Source organism: Cebus imitator, unplaced genomic scaffold (assembly GCF_001604975.1).
Source record: "Cebus imitator isolate Cc_AM_T3 unplaced genomic scaffold, Cebus_imitator-1.0 Scaffold237, whole genome shotgun sequence".
In the NCBI taxonomy this organism is placed as follows: Eukaryota; Metazoa; Chordata; class Mammalia; order Primates; family Cebidae; genus Cebus; species Cebus imitator.
The window spans coordinates 1584696-1597326 of record NW_016107552.1 but is presented as its reverse complement, the minus strand read 5'-3'; the positions used below and the strand labels follow the sequence as shown (position 1 = coordinate 1597326).

Sequence of the window (12631 nt, the reverse complement as noted above, 5' to 3'; positions counted from 1 at the left end):
CCTTCCTTCCTTCCTTCCTTTCTCTCTCTCTCTTTCAATGGAGTCTTACTCTTTGCCCAGGCTGGAGTGCAGTGGTGTGATCTTTGGCTCATCACAACCTCCACCTCCCGGGTTCAAGTGATTCTCGTACCTCAGCCTCCCAAGTACCTGGGATCACAGGCCTACGCCACTATGCCCGGCTAATTTTTGTATTTTTCATAGAGCTGGGGTTTGCCATGTTGGCCAAGCTGGTCTCGAACTCCTGGCCTCAAGTGATCTGCCTGCCTTAGCTTCCCCAAATGCTGGGATTACAGGTGTGAGCCACCATACCCAGCCTGAAAACTCCATGTTTCATGCATTTCTCTCTGGTATATTTTCTATTATTGAAAATAGTAATGGAAATTAGCCAGGCACAGTGGCTCATGCCTGTAATCCTAGCACTTTCGGAAGGTGAGGTGGGTGGATCACCTGAAGTCAGGAGTTCGAGACTAGCCTGGTCAACATGGCAAAACCCCATCTCTACTAAAAATACAAAAATTAACTGGGCGTGGTGGCGGGTGCCTGTAGTCCCATCTACTCTGGAGGCTGAGGCAGGAGGATTGCTTGAACATGGGAGGTGGAGGTTGCAGTGAGCAGAGATTATGCCACTGCACCCCAGCCTGGGCGACAGAGTGAGACAGCCTCAGAAAAAGAAAAAAAGAAAAAGAAATTGCATTATATGTATACTGCTTTTGAGAAGTTACATCAGATGTGTTTCTCCATGTTATTATGACCTTTGCAGAAACCATCCTGAGAGATTTCAGTGTTTCATGGAGGAGATAAACATGCTCTCCTTCATCGGTTCCCTACTGTTGGTCCTGCCAGTCGTTTTCAATTTTTCTTTTCTTCTGCATCTTCACTTTAAGGTCCTTTCTCTGGCTGTGACCCATGCTTCTTCCCCGGGCAGGATGACACTCTCTGAATTTCCTTATTCATCACGGCAGTGCCATGTGGTGGAAGGAGACGCAGCTGAGAGTTAGGCAGGTCAGTGTGCAGATCCTTCTCCCCACCTGTGTCCACATCAGTCAGGAAGTCACGTCCCTTCTCTGAACCTCAGTTTCCTCGTCTATAAAGTAGACATCACAATCCCGGTTTTAAAAGGCGATGATGAGGCTACAAACCAGCGCATGTTGGGTGCCGTGTAGGTGCTTAATAAAGCTAGTGAATGCTATTGTGCACCCACTTGGATGCCAACTGAGTTCGTTTACATGGTACCTGAGTCTTGTACAGATACTTAGTGATTTGCTTTTATTTCTGTTGAGGCTGCTGGTTCGTCTCCTGGGCGATTATCAGCCTGTTTGAGCAGCGTGTTTCTGGGGCATTGGGTCCATTGTGCAGATTCAATGGGCTTGTGAATAACTTGTAGGCTAGTCTTTTGTTTCAAGAGGACCCCTTCCCTTGTCTCTGAGGACTGAATCATCTGTCAGCTCGAGCTCCAAGGAACAATAGCCAGAGATTCTCAGGGGCAGAGGCCAAGTCTGGCTGAGGGTGACATCTGTCTCCCTATCCCATTCTACTCCCATCAGATCAGATGAGGCAGGTGTCCCCTTATCCCTGTGGTGACAGGTGGGCCCCTCTGGAAGCTACTGGGTGAGTCATGGAAGGGAGGGGGGTGCTGAACTATTGTGCACTCAAAGGGTGTGCAGAAGATGATGAGTAGTAACCAGCCCTAACTACCGCTTTGTTACCATTTACCAAGCTTCTCGCTCAGTGCTCCCTCATAGAGACTCCATGATAAGGCAGGGAATTCGCCATTGCAGAGAAACAGGCTCAGAGAGGTGAAGTGTTGAGCTCAGGGCCACACAGCGAATTAGCTGTGGAGTTAGGATTTCAACCCATGTCTGGTTTGACTCTGAAACGTGTGTTTGTAACTACTACAGTACGCCACTTTTAAAAGTGAACTCAATCAGTTGCCTACAGCCTGTGAAAGCAACCGGAATAAACTGAACAGAGATGATTTCTCAATCACAGGCCAGTTTTCTCACAGTAATGGTAATGCAGATGGCCACAGAGTTTGCAGTTCACACATATCTTCCTTGGATCTGTTCTCATTTAATCCATATATATAAAAGGATCTATATATATCCATCCATATATATACATAGATCCACTCTGTCATCCAGGCTAGAATGCAGTGGAGCAGTCTCAGTTCACTGCAGCTTCTACTTCCTGGGCTAAAGTGGGCCTCCTTCTGCAGCCTCCCAAATAGCCACAGCTGCAGGTACACGCAACCACGCCCAACTAATTTTTGAATTTTTTTGTAGAGGCAGAGCCTCCATCTGTTGCCCAGGCTGATCGAGAACTCCTGGCCTCAAGCGATTCTCCTGTCTCTGCTTCCCAAAGGGTTGGGATTACGTTGTGAGCCACTGCACCCTGTCCCTATTTGAACACATTCCTGCCCCTTTGGGGGTCCAACAGGCCTGTTTAGAATCTCCGTTGCCTTATTTTCTAACTGAACCTCGGTTTCCTCATCGGTAAAGTGGGGAATGATAAAACCCAACTTGTTTTGCCATGTAGCTACAGGTATTGATCGACTTACGACCTATGCAACTTACGACCATTCGACTTTACGACCACAATCGCTAGCCACGACTGCTCCGCGTCTGGCAGCGCAAACGTTGCCCAGCTGGGCATACGACAGTGCGGACCAGCTTCCGGCAGCACTACCATCTCCGCGTGCATATAGCCTACTCCACTTACGACCAAATCGTGTTACGACCGGTCTGTCGGAACCAATTGTGGTCGTACGTCGGGCACTAGCTGTAAAGACGCTCCCAATTAGGATCTGTTCTTGGTAAATGTTAGTTTAGCTTCCTTTCCCTTCTTCTTGCTTTTCTTTCCTCTCTCTCCACCTCAGGGGCTCCCTCGGTCGAAGGAGATTTGAATTTCGAATCTCCTCTTTTGTGGACACTGTGTTTGAATTCATCAGGAAACAGCGGTTATCCTCCCCTGCAGAAGCGTCGGCTTTCCCCAGTGTGTCTCTTGTGAGGCTCTTGGCACATTTCATTATTCCCTGGAGCTTCCGTTACCTGTGGGCACGGGCTCATCCAAGGCAATTTGGGCCAACATCTCTTGGACGTCTCAGCTCTCAGAGTAGCGATTTTATTCCAGAGTCAGGGAAAAAGACCAAAAACTCAGAGGGATTTGAAAATGCAACAGATGTAGGTTTCCCTGGCAGTTGCCCGTCTGTTACTAGGATAGTGCATGCTTGTTTTGGGGAAAAATGAATATCATGGGTGGTGTTCATGAACTAATGGTAATAATAGTGATGTAAGAAAATGGCAGAATTCAAGCTAAGTCTCATTCATCTTCTCATTCGATCCTCATGACGCCCCTGTGAAGTGGGCACTGTTATTATCCTTATTGTGGATTAGGAGACCGAGGCTCACTGCAGGTGAAGGACTTGCTCGAGGTCACATAGTGTGCTGGTGGCAGAGCAGCACAGGAATCCAGGCCATAAAGCCTATGTTAGGATATAATTGTTGACACTGGCCTGATCAAAATACCTCCTTGTGGCTGGGCGCAGTGGTTCACGCCAGTAATCCCAGCACTTTGCGAGGCCGAGGCAGGTGGATCACGAGATCAAGAGATAGAGACCATCCTGGCCAACATGGTGAAACCCCGTCTCTACTGAAAAATAAAAAAATTAGCTGGGCGTGGTGGCGCGCGCCTGTAGTCCCAGCTACTCGGGAGGCTGAGGCGGGAGAATTGCTTGAACCCAGGAGGCGGAGGTTGCAGTGAGCCGAGATTGCGCCACTGCACTCCAGCCTGGCGCCTGGTGACAGAACAAGACTCTGTCTCAAAAAAAAAAAAAAAAAAAAAACCTCCTTGTTTCCTGGTTTGCTTTTGGACTGCAGCTGAGGAGATCAGTTTTGGGAAATGCTGTGATTTGAAACGGGACCTTGGCATCAATTCTTCAGTGAGCCCACAGGTACGTATGTATTCTCTCACTCCTGTCTCTTTTTCTTTTGGTGACAGTTGGAGGCATCTGTCCACCCACATGGTTCCAGAAACCTTCATGTGGCCACCATGACCCCACTGGCATCATGGGAGTAGCCAAGGTGATCCTCCCCATCTTCCTGTGAACACTCGGATTGGCAGAGACCACCTTATACTTTGAGGTCAGATCCACCACAAAATCCATATGTACTGAGACCTCCTGAATCTTAGAGGTGGGAGAGACCTCTGATGACTCTCTGGGTTCCAGTTCCTCAATCATGCATTTCCTGATTGACCTTGGCTTGCAGTGGGGTGGTCTGTGTGACCTAGTGAGAGCTGAGAGGATGAGGCCCTGGTGCCCACAGCCAGTTCTCTGTGTGGCATTTGACCTGGCACCTCTTAGTTCCATTCCTCTTTTATCACATATAAACGAGTTTTGCAAAAACAACCTTATTGCGGTGTAATTTACACACAAGGGAATGCACCCATTTAAAGCACACATTTCAGTGTGTTTTGACAAACGTATACACCTGTGTAACCATCACCACAATCAGGATGCAGCACATTTTCATGGCTCTAAAATGTTCCCCCGTGTTCCTTCCCAGCCAATCCCCTCAGCCTCAGCACCAGCCCTAGGAAACCACTGACCTGCTTTCTCTGAAGTAGATTGGATTTTTTTTTTTTTTATGTTCCATATATATATGGAAGCTTCTGTGTTCAACTTTTTTTTTTGCTGAACAGAATGCTTTTGAGGCTCATCCTTTTTTTTTTTTTTTTTTTTTTTCCGAGACAAGATCTCACTCTGTTGTGAGGGCTGCAGTGCAGTGGCACCGTCTCAACTGACTGCAACCTCTGACTGCCGAGTTCAAGTGATTCTCCTGCCTCAGTCTTTCGAGTAGCTGGGAATGCAAGTGCGCGCCACCACGCCCGGCTGATTGTTGTATTTTTAGTATAGATGGGTTTTTGCCATGTTGGCCGGGCTGGTCTCAAACTCCTGACCTCAAGTGATGTGCTTGCCTCGGCTTCCCAAAGGGCTGGGGCTACAGACGTAAGCCATCGTGCCCAGCTGAGGCTGGTGCTTCCTGTTGTCTCAGTAGTTCAATTCCTGTTCTGATCAATTTATTGAGGCATAGTTATTGTTGTAGTTTTTTTTAGACGGAGTCTTGCTCTGTTGCCCGTTTCTGGAGTGCAGTGGTGCAATCTCGGCTCACTGCAACTTCCGCCTCCCAGGTTCAAGAAATTCTCCGGCCTCAGCCTCCCGAGTAGCTGGGACTACAGGCACGTGCCACCAAACCCAGCTAATATTTTTTTTGTATCTTTAGTAGTGATGGGGTTTCACTGTGTTAGTCAGGGTGGTCTCAATCTCCTGACCTCAGGATCTGCCCATCTCAGCCTCCCAAAGTGCTGAGATTACAGGTGTGAGCCACCGCTCTTGTTGCCCAGGCTGGAGTGCAATGGCACGATCTCGGCTCACTGCAACCTCTGTCTTCTGGTGTCAAGCGATTCTCCTGCCTCAGCATTCTGAGTAGCTGGGACCACAGGCGTGTGCCACCACACCTGGCTAATTTTGTATTTTTAGTAGAGATGGCATTTCTCCATGTTGGCCAGGATGGTCTCGAACTCCTGACCTCAGGTGATCCATCTGCCTCGACCTCCCAAAGTGCTGGGATTACAGGCATGAGTCACCGTGCCCAGTAGAGGCATAGTGTAAATGTCATATAACTCACACGTTCGATGATTTTTAGTAAATGTACCGAGCCATGCAACCTTAACCATAAATCAGTTTTAGAACAGTTCTGCTACCCCGATAAGCTCTCTCATACCCATTTACCATTCATCTGCATCCCATCCCTAACCCCAGGAACCATGAATCTATTTCTCATCTCTGTAGATTTTCCTTTTCTGGATTATTTTGTATAAACGAGATCATACAATATGTGTTCTGCTGAACCTGGCTTCTTTCCCTTAGCATGATGTTTGCGAGGTTCATCCATGTTGTAGGATGTATCAGTAGTTTGTTCCTTTTTATTGTTGAGTAGATTCCGTTGTGTGGATAAGGCACACTTTGCTTTTCCATTCACCAAGATAGGGGATTTTAATTTGATCTGTGCTGCCTAACGGGAGTATATACATATAATGCTACGGGATAAATATGGTGCATATTTCTCGAACATAAATGTCACACACAGATTTACTTAAAGTTTAAATCATTGAGTGGTGAAAATAATTTTTGGAACATGTACTTTGTGCCAGGCACTGGCTAAGCTTTGCAAATCATTAACTTTGGATGGGTGTGATGGCTCACGCCTGTAATCCCAGCACTTTGGAAGGCTGACGCCGGTGGATTGCCTGAGATTAGGAGTTCAAGACAAGCCTGGCCAACATGGTGAAACACTGTCTCTACTTAAAAAAAAAAAATTAGCCGGGCGTGGTGGCATGCACCTGTAATCCCAGCGACTCGGGAGGCTGAGACAAGGGAATCACTTGAACCTGTGAGGCGGAGGTTGCAGTGAGCTGCGATCACGCCACTGCACTCCAGCATGGGTGACAGAGTAAGATCCCGTCTCCACAAAAAATATATCATTAACACTGAGTCACACATTGAGTATGTGGGGTTGAGGGAGCCACAGTCTCCTCCAGGTTTCTCTGGCTCCAAAGCCCATGCCTTCCTTTGTACCCTCTAAGACGGTGTCAGCTTCACCCAGGAGCTAGCTAAAGGTCCCGCAAAACCTCCATCGGCTTATTAATATCATGATTCTAGGTCCACAGAGCCAGGGGAAACAGTCACTGTGGACCAAGCAGGCTCCTCTGAGCAGACCAGGCTCTATTTACAGAGAGCAGCAAGTTCCTGGGACAGAGGAGAGAGAAGGGAATTTCCAGGCTCTTCAGGACGTTCACAACCACGCTGAGAAGCATCCTTGCAGATAAGTACTTAAGCTCACCAGCCCCTAGCCTACCAGCCTGCCGTCTTCTGCTCTGTGCAGGAAAGTGTGGTATCCTAGAATCCCACAGCGGCGGGGGGGAAATGGGTGAGGTAGTTCATTCACTTTTCTACCTCTATGGAAGAAAGAAAGCGCTTGTCCCATTTTAAGGGGTCCCAGAAAGGGTGACTTTCACACTCCCCTTTTGGCATCAGGGCTAGTGTTTCATAAACGTCACCGTCTGGAGCTTTTGGATGGCTGAGTTAAATGACTTCATCTCGTGTGCCTGTAAATCTGCTATTAGAAGGAGCCTGGGGACTCCTGGGTGATGTGAACGGGCTCTTCCCTTCTTAGTTTTGGCATTTTGTTATCCTATTTATAAGCCTTGGCTTGGGTTCCTTGGCCTTGCAGTTTGGTGGAGACTTTGCCCTGTGCCTTTAGGTGCATTTTTCTCAGTGCCAGAGTCTGAGTTCGTCTCCTACTCTGGACCCGTGCCCCCACTCCTAGGTGCTGACAGCAAGCCCTGAAAATACGCTGAGAAGGCTCCCTGACTCTCCTGACTCAGGTCTGCCACCGATGAAGACAGCACAGCTGTTACCCAAGGCAAAACCTGGCAGGTGGCGCTGGGTCAGGATTAGCGGTCATTCTCTGGTCTTCTCCAGATTGATGACACAGGTTGGTCTTAAAGGAGTCCTACTCCAGCCTCTGGCTCCCCGAATTTCCCCTGGCGCATGGCACATCAGGAAAGGGCAGGGGAGAAGGACGGGAGCAGAAAAATAGCTGAGGCTGGGCAGAAGGGGCCCTTCCGTTTCCGTCCACTGCTTCAAACCATGAGTTACTGTTGTGCACCTTGAATGTCAAGGCAGGAAGGGTCCCAGGGCCACCCGGTGTGGCAGGAGCAGAGCTGGGATCAGAATTCTGGATTCCCAACTCTCCATTCAGCTGCAATTCAGCTGCAGTTCACCAAGCTGCTCAGTTTTTCCTCCTTTCTCCCTGGTTGCATTCTGCTGCTGTTGGGAAACAGGGCATGAGTGAAGGGAATCCCTCTCCCCTCTCCCCTCACTTTTTCCTTAAAAATGTTGCGGGGTGGAGTAAAGGGAGGCGGAGGGCGGTGTGCCTGAGTCCAGCTTTCCTGGCTCCGGGGCCTTCTGTCTTCGGCAGGGAGCTCTGGCAAAGCCTGAGCCTGGGGAGAGGGCCTGGGTGCGGGTTTCTCCTGCCATGTGGTTGGCTCTTTTGTCTTCCAGGATGGGCTTGTGGGGTCTTTGTGGGGAAGGAAGGAGCTGGGAGCCTGGGCTGCCTGTGTGCTGGCTGCATGCTGCCAGGTAAGCCTGGGAGGGATTTGGGGAGGGAGGGATTTGGGAAGGGAGGGAGGGAGGGAGGGAGGTCACATGGAGCTGAGTTTCATAGGGGTAGGTTGACCCTCCCACCTGTGTCCCCTCCTCAGACCCAGAACGCTCCTGCTCATGAGAAGATGGACTGCGAGCCAGGTGGCTGGAAGGCTTGCTCTGTGTGGTCTTGGTGCGGGTGGGTGGGATGGAATGAGGACCAGCGTGGGTGAGCTCGAGCAGAGAATTTAGCATGTTCCTTCATCCAGCCCCGGCATGGACCAAGCACCTTCTCTGAGCCAGACGCTGGGGATGCAGAGGTGAACCCAGAGACGTGGTCCCGTCTGCTCGGATCTTCATGTCAGAACACGCTTCATTACGGTCTCAGCGCGGGGGTGAGCTCCCCATCCTGGGAGCAGTGTGTGTATGCGTGTGCGTGCGTGTGTGCGTGTACGTGTGTGTGTGTGTGTGTGTGTTGGGGGTGGTGGTGTGCAGAGGTCCTCCCAGTGGGAATGTTGTAAAAGGAATTCACGCCATCGAAGGACTCCGAAGGTCCTTCCCACCCACTCAAACCCTTGCCCCTCCTCTGCCCACGATGCTGCGGGGGCTTGCCATGGGCTCCCTTTACTGCTATTCCCCGGTCCCCTGAGCCAGCCCTGCCTGGTGGAGTATTCGCAGCTTTCAGTACTTCCTCTTTTTTTTTTTTGAAACAGAGTTTCGCTCTTGTTACCCAGGCTGGAGTGCAATGGCGCGATCTCGGCTCACCGCAACCTCCGCCTCCTGGGTTCAGGCAATTCTCTTGCCTCAGCCTCCTGAGTAGCCGGGATTACAGGCACGCACCACCATGCCCAGCTAATGTTTTGTAGTTTTAGTAGAGACGGGGTTTCACCATGTTGACCAGGATGGTCTCGATCTCTTGACCTCGTGATCCACCCGCCTCGGCCTCCCAAAGTGCTGGGATTACAGGCGTGAGCCACCGTGCCCGGCCACTTCCTCTTTTTACACATTTTTTTTTTTCTTTTTCTTAGAGAGAGGGTCTCACTCTGTTGCCCAGGCTAGGGTGCAGTGTTATGATCACAGCTCACTGCAGCCTTGACCTCCTGGGCTGAATACATCCTCCCATCTCAGCCTCTTGGGTAGCTGGGACTACAAGTGCGTGTGACCATGCCTGGCTAATTTTCTATAGAGACAGTCTCATGTTGCCCAGGCTGGTCTCAAACTCTTGGGCTCAAGTGATCCTCCTTCCTCAGCCTCCCAAAGTGCTGGGATTACAGGTGGGAGTCATTGTACCTGGCCTAAGTTTCTTCTAAAAGATTTTCATGTCCAAAGCCCTCCCTTCCACCTTGTGTGTGTGCTGGGGTCATGAGAGAGATACTGGGGCAGGGGGATCTCTGAACATGTGCCCCCTCAGATGCAGAATTAGGCTGGGGGATGTGGGAAGCTGGGAGTGGAGGCTGTGGCCTCATCCTTGCTCGCTGTGTCCCTGCCCCACACCCCAGGTGGCTCCGTCTGGGCTGAATCTCAGGGACTCCTGGCCTGGCCTTCTCTTTGGACCTCGGGTGACTCTGGACTCTGGCCACCGTGACTTAGCGGGCAGACTGTGATGGTTTTCTAGCCCCCTCACCTGTTGGGATGCAGCCTCCCATGGACAGGAGCTCTTCCTGGCTGGTGCTTGACGACTGGATCTGGCTCCAGGGGTATGAGGGAGGCCTGGCAGCCCACCACTCCCTCCTCACCTGCTCGGGCCCTGCCGGCTGGGCCCTATTGTCTGGGGCTGGGGGCCGTTTCCTGACCCCATGTGAACTTGGTTCCTCCTTGAGTTTCTGCCGGTGACCAGACAGAGCCTGGCCTGGGCCAAGACCCCACTGACCACACTCTCCCCAGGGCTGGGTCTCAAATGACCCTGCAGGATGGGGACAGGAACAGGGATGGGAGTCGGGGAGGGGCTGTCAGTGGGAGGGCAGATGCAGCTCCTCAGGTGCGGCTAGCTGGAGTCCTCTGTCTTTCTCCGTTTGGCCCGTGTGAAATTGTCATTTTTGTGGGGGGCCTCCTTGGTGGGGCTTTTCCATGCTTTTCCTCTCCCTGATGGTTACAAAGAGGAGACAGTCAGGACCTGGGAGGAGCTGGGGCCTTCCCCTTGCATTGCTGAACTTTGGGAGGGGCAGCTAGAGGGGCTGAGTGTGTACCATCCTGAGAAGAGAGGGTCTTCACGGGATAAGAAGGTCTAGGCCAGGGAAATTCACTAGAAAGACAGAGGTGGCCCTGGGTGTTTTTCCTGCCATCCAAAGGGAACCAGCCTTACCCAAAGGCTGCCGGGGCCACCTGAGCCCAGTCTCAGGACACTCTTTTCCAATCAGGTCCCTGCTTCTAGCCGCACTGCTCCTGGATTCTGTTCTTGGGGAGCAGAAGGACAGCCCCCACAATCTGCCTCTCCATGTGCAGTTTTCCTTACCTCTCCGCTTTCCTCCTCCGTTTACAGCCCCCTCCAGAGGGGACAGTCCCAGTGTTTAGCAGAGAGCAGCTTGTGGCCTCCCTTAGACAAGTTTAAAAGCCAGATGTCCTTTTTCCCAGGATGGGGAGGAGGGCAGTTGTGTACTCTTCATCAGCTTGGGCTGCCACAGCACCATGCCACAGACTGGATGGCTTAAACAGCAGGAATTTACTTTCTCCCAGTTCTGGAGGCTGGAAAGTCCAAGGTCGGGGTGTTAGAGTTGGTTTCTGGTGAGGCCTCTCTCCTTGGCTTGCAGGTGGCCCCTTCTTGCTGTGTCCTCATGTGACCTTTTCTCCACGGAGAGGGAAGGACAGCAGGAGCGGTCTCTGGTGTCTTCTCCTCTCCTTACAAGGACACCAATCCCATCAAATTAGGGTTCAACCCTATGACCTCATTTAACTTTAACCCCTTAAATATCCCATCTCCAAAAATAGTCACATAGCGGGCTACTGCTTCAACATATACATTTGGGGGAGGGGACACCATTCCGTCCTTAACAGGGTGATCACCACAAACACTGAAAGTCAGGGCCATCTCCCCTTCAGAATTCCCACCCCCCGCCCAGGGAGGGGAAAGGGGAGTAGAGGTATGGGAAGCAGACACTGAGAGTGACAGGTACCACGCTGGGGTGGCTCAGGAGTGCTTCGGAGGACATATGGAATTGGCTGGGCTCAGTGCAGAAAGGAGGGGCCCCTGGGAGAGCCGTGTCCCGAGAAGAGCCTGGGCTACAATCTTGGGCAAGTGACTTCACCTCTGAGCCTCAACTGCTCTGCGAAATGAAAGGCACATGCTCACCTGTCAGGTGCAGGGAGGATTCGGTGAGATCATGTGCCTAGCACAGCGCCGGACTCCCAGTAGGTGCTCAGCAGCAAATGCTCCCATCCATCCTGGAGTATAGATTTAGGGTTTATCCTGGTTTTTTTTTTTTTTTTTGGGCTCTCTGGACTTAAAACCTCAGCATCTTCTGATACAGAAGCATTTCTGATTAGCCCTTCCCCTGGCTCTTTCCCCAATATCCCTCTCTAATCAGCTTGGGGAGGTGGCAGCATTTCGTGGCCTCCAATAGTAGCTCACGATGCTTCCTGGGGTATTTAAATTCTACTCTCTCATCAGCACTGAGCACCTACCTTGGGCTCTTTCCTGTGCTAGTCATTTGGGGGAAATATGGGTGAAGAGTGGGCAGGGTTCGAACTTTTATGATTTCACATCCATGCTGGATGGGTAAAACCAGCTCACAGTCTACTGAGGTACAAGTTCTGAGTGCATGGTAAGTGCTTGCTAAGTGGGTGAGAGACACCAGAGGGGGCTGCTGCCGTCTGGAACAGCTTCCTAGCAAGCTGTACCAACCAGGGCCTTGAAGGATGAGAAAGATCTGGCTGAGATGAGACCCTCTAGGTGAATTCCCAAAGGAAGTTCTAGGAAATGTCATTGCTCTTTCAAAACAAAAACAAAAACAACAAACAGCAGGCTCAAATTCAAATTCCACTGCACTACTGAAGTCGTGCAGGACTTATCAGGGCCTTTAAAATGCTAATCGCAATTTCAAATACTCAGGGAACATCGTGTAGAACTGTGGGAGATGCTAGGCTGGGGTTTCTGTGGGAAAAGTACAGCAGTGGTAGAAGATGGCATAATTAGGATACACTCAGGTGTTTTGTAGTATTGGCTGAAAAAGAAGCAGACCGGGAGGGCTTGGGGAGTCTCAACTTAGTTCCAGGAGCCAGGCCAACTTGATGCAGTTTTTTTTTTTTTTTTAACTGGGGGGAGGGCAGGCCAATAATTGGAACAACTAGAGGCCTGGCAGTTGCTGTTGGAAGAGATGTCTACTGAGCACGAGGGTCAGATCTTTGTGGCGACATGCTGGTGTGTGTGTGTCTATGCCAGAGTGTAACAGGATCCAGCCCTCTGGGAAGGGGCTGACCAGAACCAGGCAGGGG

General features: G+C 50.8%; 1 protein-coding gene across 14 annotated transcripts in view; it reads left to right on the top strand.

Moving 5' to 3' along the window:
* The window catches only part of LOC108282208, a 13100-nt gene extending 2924 nt beyond the window's left edge, over window positions 1–10176 (top strand). For 2 of the 14 annotated variants that reach the window (XR_001816310.2, XR_001816312.2), the window contains 5 exons: window positions 885–1002; window positions 3997–4079; window positions 6792–8200; window positions 8473–8598; window positions 9703–10176. Coding sequence is in view for 4 of the 14 variants with exons in the window: in XM_037727681.1 (XP_037583609.1) it covers window positions 7455–7553; window positions 8123–8200; window positions 8473–8598; window positions 9703–9807 (408 nt within the window). In the remaining 10 variants the exon portion in view is untranslated. Of the gene's footprint in view, window positions 1–884; window positions 1003–3842; window positions 3950–3996; window positions 4080–6718; window positions 8201–8472; window positions 8599–9702 lie in introns of those variants that run through there. The other 12 variants (XR_001816305.2, XR_001816304.2, XR_001816307.2 and 9 more) reach the window with 9 other exon arrangements.
* Window positions 10177–12631: the final 2455 nt, after the last annotated feature.